At 42.9% G+C, this 11196-nt stretch overlaps 1 protein-coding gene across 1 annotated transcript; it reads right to left on the bottom strand.

Moving 5' to 3' along the window:
• Window positions 1-865: 865 nt before the first annotated feature.
• LOC114633198 (developmental pluripotency-associated protein 5A-like) lies at window positions 866-1778 on the bottom strand. Its single transcript, XM_028781810.1, has 3 exons — window positions 1621-1778; window positions 1367-1546; window positions 866-953 (listed from the first exon to the last, which is right to left on the bottom strand). The coding sequence occupies exons 1-3, from the start codon at window positions 1730-1732 to the stop codon at window positions 892-894; spliced, it is 354 nt and encodes a 117-aa protein (XP_028637643.1). The 5' UTR covers window positions 1733-1778; the 3' UTR covers window positions 866-891.
• Between the last annotated feature and the right edge of the window lie 9418 nt (window positions 1779-11196).

Here is an 11196-nt window from a genome sequence, read left to right as displayed (position 1 = left end):
GCCCGATGGGTTTTTTTTTTTTAATTGGATGAGAAAATTCAATGAATTCTCCTTGGCCCTGGGTGTGGTAGCACATGCCTCTAATCCCAGCACTTGGGAAGTGGTGGGAAGAGGTCCTCCTCAGCTACACAGATTTTCCTTACTGATTACAAAAGGGAGAGCTGTTATGTATTGCAAACACATTTATCTCCACAGATAAGGATTTTCTTCCATTGCTGTCAATAGCATGTATTATACGTACTTGTTTCTAAGTCCCCTACTTGTAGGTGTAGATGTATAGGAATATATTTGTTTTGAGATAGGGTCCCACACTTAGCCCAAATTGGCCTAGAACTTGCTTTGTAGCCGAGACTGGCCATGAATTCTCCTGTCTCCCAAGACCCTACATATATTTAAGTTAAAGACATAGTCAGGGAATTCAATGACATGCCTAAGGTCATAAGCCCAGAAAGCTCCCCACGTGGGATTTGTTCCACATTAACAAACTGGTCTCCCTCCACCAGGGTAAACTGAAATACCTACTTTGGTGGTTCTCCAACCAAAAGTTCCACTTTCCCTAATGCAGAAATTGACACCCCATATTACAAGCCAGACAGTTTAACAGGTTGGATGCAGAAGATAAAGATCCTACAAGCTACAATCTGCGTAGGCATTTACAAGGATACAAAAGGGACACCAGGCAAAGGGTTCTGGCTCTTTAAATGTTTTAATGATGACATGCAGATATTCACATCAGAATACACAGTAGGGATCCAAGAATATCTTGAAGGACCTAACAAAGTTAACTCATGTCAGGCCAAAAAAAAAAAAAAAAAAACCTCATGTGAGAACCAAACACTGGCCAGCCACAGCTTGTGTCTAGGTGGGACTCACAATGACTGGAAACTGGCTTTACTTCTTCGAACCCTGGTCTAGTTCGAGGACCTTCATGCCTTCCTCCAGCTTGAGCATGCCTGCATAAGAAACACCAACAGCAGGATTAAGTGTTGTGGAACAGTAAGGGGACTGTATGATTCACCATCTCTAAGCACCTTTGTGTAGACCTCTAATTAGAACCAGGGCACCACTGGGCCAGTTCTAACGTTTTCCTAGAAGCCTGGAGATGGGGGGTAGGGTGGGACAGTGTTATCTCAGATAACCCTGCCCAGAGGGACAAGTCCCAACCTCTTCTCACTTTAGACTTACCTCTGGGCCCCCGAACTCCCAGAAGATTGTCAGAGACAGCCCAGAGGAGTCCCAGGTGATGCCCAAAGCAAGGCATCTTCAGAGGGATGCAAGGAGTGGAGATGTGAAAAGGGGGTAAGCGAGGTGGAGGGAGGAGGCTGCTCCACCATGCCTTGGTTCAGGGGACCAGTTAGCGACTCACCTCTTTCCTGGCGCAGGCGGTACCTCTCAGCCATGGACTGAAGCATCCATTTAGTCCGAAACTTCTTTTGTCCAGAGCCATAAATTAAGATCTCGGTAAGATCAGAAGATTCCAGAGTCTTGAGCTCAAACATGACCCGGCCCACCTGCTCGAAGTGAGGCATTCGAGATCCCTGTGGGCCTGTTGAGGAAAGAAAATGAGTGCTCCAAGACCGGGAGCTCGGGCCTTGGCAGCCGGGCAGACCTTCTACTCACCGAACAGAGCGTTTAGCACCAGCTTGTTGACTTGCAATACTTCTGGCCTTTCCAGGTCGGTAGGAATTTTCACCCATGGGGGGATATCTTTACGAGTCACCTGAGTTTTCATCTTAAATCCTGACAAGGAACCTGTTTCCAGGGAAGACTAGGTCAGGTTTAACCTCGATGGGCCACAGCTCCTGAACCTGGGTTCAAGAAGTTTAGCGCCTATAAAGGCGTTGTTTTACTAGACCACGCCTGCTAGGACCCGCCCCCTACGGGGCCCAATCTTAGAAGACTATACCCTCAGGCTGTACCCTGGGAGACTAACCCAGGCCTCCAGGCCTCCCTCTCCAGCTGAGCCGAATCTAGGAGTGGGTGTCTTAGGAATAGAAATCAGTGTTGATGACCTTCCTCTGGGAAATAACTGATGCGATCTCAACCCCGACAAATGGGGAATCCATACTGGAAGGTTCAAAGACTTCTAAAAGGCTATAAGCTTTTCCCATCCCGGAAGAAACGGATCCTGGGACCTCATTTTGTGGGGTGCCAGAGCAACCCCCAAGAGCTCAACAATAATTCTTGTCATTTAACAAAAATGAAAAGGAAACTTGGGATTTCATTCTTTTCACTAAAAGCTCTAGGTGCTGTGCCTTTAAAGCGTGCCTACTGTCGTCCTTCAAGGTCCTGGTTTGGATGTTTAGAACTGACCTGAATTTCAAAACTCACGTGTTCCTTGCCTACCCCCTCCCTACAAATTGATCTAGGCGTCGGGGTAGCCACTGCATAAACTTGGTTTATTCACTATTAAAAACAGTATTTTGGGGGCTAGAGAGATGGCTCATTGTTTAAGAGCACTGCTCTTCCAGAGGTCCTGAGTTCAATTCCCAGCAACCACATGGTGGCTCACAACCATCTGTAATGGGATCTGATGCTGTCTCCTGGTGTGTCTGAAGACAGCGACATTATAATCATATAAATAAAAGTAAATACATTTAAAAAAAAACCCACTGTTTCAAACAAATTTGAAGCCATTTGGGTTCACTGGTGAGGAGGTGATTTCAGTGTGTTATAGTTTATGATGAAGATGAACCTGGGTTTTCCCAGGCCCTGCAGAGTCTGGTATCATGTAAAGTCCTTCATCTGGTTCTTAGTAACTTAGTAACAGCTTAGAGCAACATCTTGTTTTGGGTTGTTTTTTGGGGGTGAGGGTGGGAGGGGTGGTTTGGGTTTTGGTCAGTTGTTTGGTTTTTGTTTTCTTGTTTGACTTTTTTTTTTTTTTTTTTTTTGAAACAGGATTTCTCTGTATAGCCTTGGCTGTCCTGGAACTTGCTCTGTAGCAGGCCTACCTAAAGAATTCAGAGATCTGCCTGCTTCAGCCTCCCTAGAGCTGGGGTTAAAGCTGCATGCTACTACTACCTGGCACGGTCTGGGCTTTATTGCAATGACTATTATTAACCATTTAGAAAATGATCACCAATAGCTAAAACTATTGGATGAAGGTTAATGAAGACTAGATATTTAAAAGTTCTGGAAGTCTTAGGGCATTGCTTTACAATAGAGACAAAGAGACAAAGCTGGTCAATTGTCATGTAAAAAGAGTGAGAGCCCTTTTATTAGTACATTGAAGGGACATTGAAAGCTGTGCTACTGTTCTCCACTCAAAGACTATTTCACTGCAAGAAAGAAAACAAATATGAACAGTATTACAAAGTCATTTAGAAATGTCTACAGAGCTGAGCAGTGGTGGTGCATGCCTTTAATCCCAGCACTTGGGAGGCAGAGGCAGGTGGATTTCTGAGTTCAAGGCCAGCCTGGTCTACAGAGTGAGTTCCAGGACAGCCAGGGCTACACAGAGAAACCTGTCTCGAAAAACAAAATACAAAAACTAACAAACAAACAAAAAACCCCAAAAAACAGAAATGTCTACAGAGTGTCTGGAGTAAGTACTTGGAAGGTAGGAGAAGCCTGGGTTCAGAGCCAGGCTAGGCTATGTTTCAATAACATAGACCCTGTTTCAACAACAAAAAAGAGGGAACTTGAGAGATGGCTCAATCATTAAGAACACTGTGTGTGGTTATGTGTATGTAAGTTTAGGTGTTATGGAGTCCAGATCAGAATCCCTGGAGAGATGCAGGATTACATAGGCACTAAGGACTTAAATTTTGGATCTCCTGAAAAAGCAGTAAGCCTTCCTAACTGCTCACATCAATCCAGCTCCAAAACAAAACCAAGTGTTTATACCCTTAACTCTTCTGTAGTTTTGATTAAAATGCGTGTGTGTGTGTGTGTGTGTGTGTGTGTGTAGGAGGTTATGGATGGAGAAAAGGAAATAAAATGAACAGAACATGACTGCTCCTAGGTATGATGGAGAAAGTGGCCAAAAAAGTGAACAAAGAAGACCAGGTAACCACAGAGGGTGGAGTATATAGGGAAGGACAGCCCAGTCCCTGGACTAGAGAAGTCTAAGGTAGGGAGCAGGCATGCTAGACAGGAGGACAGGAGAATGCAGGCAGAGTCAGCAGGTCGGGTACCATTTGTTAAATAGGCACATCAGCCTTTTGTCCGGGATTTGAAAGCTAACAGTTACAAGTGCATACACTTATCAGGTGTGGAGGAGGTCAGATGACAACCTAGAAGTTGGTTCTTTCTTTCCACAATGTGGGTTCTAAGACTTGAACTTGGGACAAGTTCCTATACCCACTGAATCATCTCAGCCATCCTTGACATTTTTGTTGTTTTTCAGGACCAGGATTCGCACCCCCCCCCCAATCCCTTGACATTTTTAAATGAAGAGAATATGGAAGTGCTATACAGCATCAGGTTCCTAAAAACAAGACACATGGTGGGGGGTGTCTAAGCCGTCGTAATTTCTAAATCTTCATCGCTAATTCCTTTGGTTGGAGGGGCAACAACATCTTAAAAACACCGGGAAACTGGATACTTCCAACCCCCAACCCCAGTTTTTTTCAAGACAGGGTTTCACTGTGTAGCTCTGGCTGTCCCGGAACTCTGTAGACCAGACTGGCCTGGAACTAAGGGATCCACCTGCCTCTGCCTCCCAAGTGCTGGGATTAAAGGCGTGGGCCACAGTGCCAGGCTAGAAACTGGACTTTTATGTCTTCGATTTTAAAAAGATATTAGAGGCAATCCTGCACAAACTTTGTGTGTGTGTGTCTGTGTGTGTTGTAAGATTTATTTTATGTATTTGAGTACACTGTCACCGTCTTCAGACACACATCAGAAGAGAGTATCAGATCCCATTCCAGATGGTTGTGAGCACCATGTGGTTCTGTAAGACTTTTGGGTCTAAATGTAGGATTTCGGGTCTTGGTTTGAATTTAAGATTAAAAGAACCCCACTGTCCCAGGACAAATCCCAGGAGGGGCACATTCCTTAGTCAGAAGACACTTGCTGGATTAACATTCAAAGGAGGGAGGGAGAGGCTGATTAACATTCCTCAAACCACAAGGGAGGGAACCCACCTGTGAAGAGAGCCCAGGGCGTAGTTACATTCCAGGAATCAAGAAGCTAACCCCTTAACTTAATAAACCTGGGTAAATGGATACTCCTTGTCATGATCTGAGTCACCAGAGACCAAACCCGGAAAGGTCAGACTTTGTGATTTGCTCTTATGAACTATACTGTACCCATAAATACTGTATCCAGCTCTTGTTTGGCACTCTCTTTCCTGCATGTGAGAAAGTCCTAATGCACTAGTTTCCTTAAACCAAACCTCATGTGATTGCAGTGAGTCCTGTCTGTATGCGTTTCTGTGGGAGCGCGTCCCCTGGTTTTGGATTTTAGAGTTCAACAGTTCCTGGGAATTGAACTCAGGACCTTTGGAAGAATAGTCAGTGCTCTTAACCACTGAGCCATCTCTACCCCCAAGTTTTGTGGTTTTGACAGGCTCTTGTGCTACTGTGCTAGCCTCTAACTCTAATCTGGGCCTAACTGCATGGGCTACTCTCAAGAGGCTTAAAAGCTAACTTCAGCAATAAGGAACATTATTTCAGGTACTGGCCAAGAGCCCTAGGGACTTTCACCAGCCTTACACCCACTTGTCTCTGTTCAAGGCTAGGCCAAGTTCCATTCTCCACCTACAGGATCATTCTTGAGTAAAAAATTCTAAGAATGTACTGACTGATCATCACCTGACCCTCTGGAAAGTCATAGAGTTCAAACCTGTGTGGTGCTTGCTAACCAATAGATTTAAAGGTCAATATGCTTAACCAAAAAGTTTGAACTGTAACCTTGCTGATGTAACCTGTGCCCCTAAAAAAGTATAAAAACTGCTTGTAGCCAGGCGGTGGTGGGACATGCCTTTAATCCCAGCACTTGGGAGGCAGAGGCAGGCAGATTTCTGAGTTTGAGGACAGCCTGGTCTACAGAGTGAGTTGCGGGACAGCTAGGGCTGTACAGAGAAACCCTGTCTCAGAAAACAAAAACAAAACAAAATAAACAAACAAAAAAAGACAACTATTAGAGAGGAGAAAACACTGAATGCACCTCATAGGTGATATTTCTGTTAAGGTATGTTGTTTTGATTTTTTGCATAAACACAGTAAAGCCCAGGGATGCATATTCCATTGATTTGTATAGAATGTACCAGTAAGTACCTTTATTACAGCTGAAATACACTGTAGTATGTAATGAAGAAACATTCTGTAAAGATACAGGAAAAGAAAACCATACATTGTTCATGAATTAAAAAGACAACTATTAGAAAGCAGAAAACATTGAATGCATCTCATAGGTGATATTTCTGGTAAGAAACATTGTTTTAATTTTAGCATAAACACTCTTTTACTGCCTAAGGAATGTAAATCTAACATGTTTCTGGTTGTTGGTAGAGAGAGTTCCACCCAGGCATGCATATTTCAGTGATGCCCAGTGCCAAACCCATGAAATTCCCTGCTGTTCTAGAAAACTTAGTCAGTTAAACTACAAGGTTAGTAAGTGATGTTCACTGTCTCAGGTCCCAGGAACTTAAAGGCCTGGTATGTCTTGGAAGCCAGTTATGATAGTGAGATGGTCTTATCAATGAGGATACAATAGTGGGATAGCCGTAAGCAATGATCTCTGCCCAAACTTTCTGTTTTGCTATGTCTTTATAACCTGCCATAACCTGCCGCCTGAAATTAAAATTTGAGAGCTTGATCAAAACCCTCGACTTTGTCTCCTTCATGTCTCTTGTCTGTTCATTTTTCGCCTCCCTCTCTAGGTCCTTGTTGAATTTCCCATGGGCTGGGGCATTTTTATGCCTATCAGGGTGAATAAATAAAATACCATGTAGCCATAAAAAATTACACTTTGCTACATGAGTTGAAATCAGTCTATAATTCAAAATGAACAGTCATGGGTTATTTTCACTTTCTCTTTCAATCTCTTTAGTTCCCTTCTCTATCAATATATGTGCCTTCTATCCTTCTTGATTTAGTTATTTAATGGAAGAATACATAGAAAGTAGTTTTAGTGTTTAGTTAACTCATATTATGAAAATAAAAGCTATATTAAGTGGCATTCAACACTTGTTCACAGTGTGTTGGGACACTGGGGCTCACACCCAGAGGCTTCTCCATTTTGTGGTCAAAGTCTCTTTGGTTGATTTTTTTTCTTCCCTATCTGATAATTTCTTTCTCCCACCCAGGTCTGACCAGGTCTGACCTTGCTTAGCTTCTGAGATAGTGTGGAGATTTGAGCAATTCAGGGTAGTAGGGCCCTAAGATGTATCTTCTAATCTGAATTATGTTTGGGAAAAACTGTCTTGATTTATTCTGCTATTGTTAGCTAGAAGATTCCTAACCATGGAGTTATTTTCACATACAGACAAGGCCTTAAAGAGAGAGTAAATTGTGTTTCCATCAGTTCTGAAGAGTCATGCTATGGATTTACCTACAATCTATGAGTGCCTGCCCTTTGCTGCTCTCCTAATGACACGTTAGTGGTTATACCCTGTAGAAAATGATGTCTGGATTGGCACACTTTAATTAATACCACATTACTTTCTTCTCTTTAGAATTCTGAGAAATTGATGCTTCTCCAGAGGATCCCAGATAATAAGCAACAATCCTGGTTCTCTAGAGCTGAGCCATCCAGAGTTGGTTTTAAGTGGGAGGCTGCATGATGTCGCCAAAAGTCTTCAGCGTTGTGTACAGCATTAGCATACTTCTCAGGTAAGGGGATTTTTAATGTCTTTTATCAATGACACCTTGAGTTTTAGTTTTTTTTTTTTTTTTTGGTTTTTCGAGACAGGGTTTCTCTATGTAGTCCTGGCTGTCCTGGGACTCACTCTGTAGACCAGGCTGGCCTTGAACTCAGAAATCCACCTGCCTCTGCCTCCCAAGTGCTGGGATTAAAGGCGTGCGCCACCACCGCCCGGCTGAGTTTTAGTTTTTATAGCTGGGTTGTGTTCTTTGCTCTCAGTTTAAATAGCTAGCTGTATGATTTACATCCTTGCTAACAGAACTTAACAGAATCTAACTGGGCACAATCTGGCATCTGTCTTTAGGTCTCTGTACCAATTCCATCATTTCCCCACCCCCCTTAATGATATTCAGTCATGGTGTCTATCTTCCCTGGGACATGGCCTTGCACATTTGAAACCCTTTCTAGAACTACCTGATTTTCATTCATGCTAAGGTTTATGGAAGAGAGACTAGGGCAGGTGTTCCTGGTCTCCTCTGGGCACATTCGAAATAACCAACTTAATATATGAGTACCCCAGGGTTATAATTAATTAATAATATGATGTTTACAATTTTGTACAAAATGAAAATGTAGCCATCTTCACCCCCCCCCCCAAGTGCCATTAGCATCACTAAAATAAACCAAATGTGGTAGCTCATATATTCAGGTGCCTGAGGTGGGAGGTTCTTGAGTTCAAGGCAAAGGGGACAGAGTATATTACACTGATGCTGTCACAAACAAAGCATAGCAAAAGAAAACAAATGCAGTATCACAAAACTAAAATATGAAGCTGGTTCCCTAACTCTTTTCCTAGGCTAGGGAGATGGCACAGTTGTTGAAATGCTTGCGTTTGGATCCCTAGAATCTCTATAAAATCTAGACAGCAAGCACCTGTAGTCTCAACAATGGGGAGGTAGAAATATCAGGATTACCTGAGGCTTGATGGCCAGCTGGTCTACCTGATCCAATGAGATCTGGGTTCAGTGAGAGACCCTGTCTCAAAAGCCAAGATACACAGTGATTGAGAAAGCCACCTAACATCAACTCCAGCCTTCACATTCACACACACACACACACACACACACACACACACACACACACACACATGCACGACCTACACAGAGGGCTCATTAGTGATATTAAGCAGTAAGCAGCCAGGTTGGGAAAACACTATGTGGATCTAGCATGTGAGAGCAGTTTGAAAAATCACCTGTGTGATGAGGAAGACCTGGTAGATCTTTGGTTCAAGCTTTGTTCCTGTTGCTTTGATAAAGTATCTTGACAGAACAAATTGGAAAGAGAAGGTACTCATTTAACTCACAATTCCAGGTTACATCATCATCCTGGAAGCCAAGGGGGAGAACTTGAAACAGTCAAGAACAGAGAGAAAAATTAATGCATACGTGCTTGTTAGTGCTCAGCACACCTTCCTCTGCATTTATAGTCTAGTAGCCACTGTCCACAGTGGAATGGCTCTTCTCACTTCAGTTAACATGAAACAGAATCTTTCACAGGCATGCCTACAGGCCAGCTTGATCTGGACAACCCCTCATTGAGACTCTCCTCCCAGGGGTTTATGAATTTTCTCAGATTGATGATATTGACCCCCACACCATCAAATGGTTCACTTGATAATAAGATAGAAAACTGTATGTCATATGAAAACTCAAAACCTAAATGCAGTGTGCAGACTCCAGAAATAGTGTGCAGGACAGTGGGGACAATAAAGTTAAATCTCAGGACAGAAAGGCATAGGCATGTAGCATTGCTCTCCAAATCTTGCTTCTTGTGAAAGACCTGGAACAACACTGTTCATTATCCTGTTCAGACCATCTGTGTGTTTGCCTTTTTATCTGTTCATTTTATCAGTTGCTAAAAATATTTATTACATTACAATCTCACACTTAGAAGTTGTATCTTGCCTCTTTTGACCTGCAAAATTTTGTTTCATGCATTCTGAGGCTGTGTTGAGTATACAGACTTAAACTAGTTAGCACATCGTCTCAGTGAACACACCTTCCACCCATCGCCGTACCTCTGGCAATTGTTTGCTTTCTTTCTTTTTTCTTTTTTTTTTTTCGAGACAGGGTTTCTCTGTATAGCCCTGGCTGTCCTGGAACTCACTCTGTAGACCAGGCTGGCCTCGAACTCAGAAAACCGCCGGTCTCTGCCTCACTTGTTTGCTTTCAAGATGGTTTCTGTGATGTTAGATTAGCTATTTCAATTTTCTCTTAGTGTCTTATGCATCTTCCCTGTTCTTGCATCTTAACCTTTAAGCTGTACCACTTGGTCGTTTTGAGCTAGTCTAAGAGTGAATTAATCAATTGACTTTTAGTTCTGGGTCAGAACCTAGAATTAACCTTATTGCTTAATTTCTATTGTCAATTTGACATAAACTAGAGTCAGCTGAGTCAAGTGAGAATTGTCTCAGTAAGATTGGCCTGCAGCAATATCTGAGAGATTGTTTTGATGGATACCCAAGGGCCCCACCCACTGTGGGTAGTGTCTTACCTAGGCAGGTGGGTCTGGGTTGCACAAGAAGCTAGCAGAACAAGCCAGCAAGCATGTTCATCCATGGTTTCTGCTACCTGGTTCGTGTCTTGAATTCCTTCTTGATTACCCTCAAAGTCAGACTGTGACCTAGAACTGTAAAAGGAAGTAAAGCTGTAAACCTCTTCCTCAAGCAGCTTTTGGGTAGGCTGTTTTATCACAGTGGCCGAATGAAACTAGAGTAGGTCTAGCGTCTGTGGTATACACTGAGCTACAGCCCAACAAATGTTACTAAGACCCAACACAGAACTACTGATTTATTGGTGTCTAAACCTAGTACTTCCTTTTTTTTATTTGCCTTACTGCTTCTATGTTCTTTTCCATTTTCTCTGTGTGTTTTCTTTTTGATCAACTCTATTTCAAATGATTCTATTTCGCCAGCAGACTGGTTACTTAGTTTTTCTGCTATTTTTGGTGGTCACCCAGAACATAATGTCAGTCATGCAGGGGTTGAGAAATCCGTCTCGATCTCCTATTCCTCTACACTGACAGTTATCCTGGAGGTTTTTGAGAAGAAGACAGAGTTGCTCTCAGGAGGCTCAGGCTATCCTGTTTTAGCATATCACAAGGCAGCAGTGTCCCGGCCATAGATGCTCGGAATGACAAGGAGGCTTGGGTGTCTCAGCCTGCTCCAGCCATGCTGAAGCTTTTTATCCTTTCCTTTTATCATGCCAGCTCCTTGGTGACAGCTGTGTTGTCCATTATTGCCATTAGGGGCTGCAAAATGTTGACTTCTGTCACCTGTTCCCTGATTAGCTGCAATTCTTCCATGAGGAGAAAGGAAAAAGATCAATTATCTTTATATTTTTTCTATCTATCTATCTATCTATCTATCTATCTATCTATCTATCTATC

The sequence above is a fragment of the Grammomys surdaster genome, unplaced genomic scaffold (genome assembly GCF_004785775.1).
Source record: "Grammomys surdaster isolate TR1022 unplaced genomic scaffold, NIH_TR_1.0 554, whole genome shotgun sequence".
Taxonomy (NCBI): Eukaryota; Metazoa; Chordata; class Mammalia; order Rodentia; family Muridae; genus Grammomys; species Grammomys surdaster.
This window is presented reverse-complemented; position numbering and strand designations above follow the sequence as displayed.

Coding starts and splice junctions, on each gene's coding strand:
- LOC114633198 (XM_028781810.1), bottom strand. CDS start 1,732: ATGAAAACTCAGGTGACTCGTAAAGATATCCCCCCATGGGTGAAAATT. Junction 1,547..1,620: donor GGTGCTAAACGCTCTGTTCG/GTGAGTAGAAGG, acceptor TTTCCTCAACAG/GCCCACAGGGATCTCGAATG. Junction 954..1,366: donor CCGCCTGCGCCAGGAAAGAG/GTGAGTCGCTAA, acceptor TTTCTTATGCAG/GCATGCTCAAGCTGGAGGAA.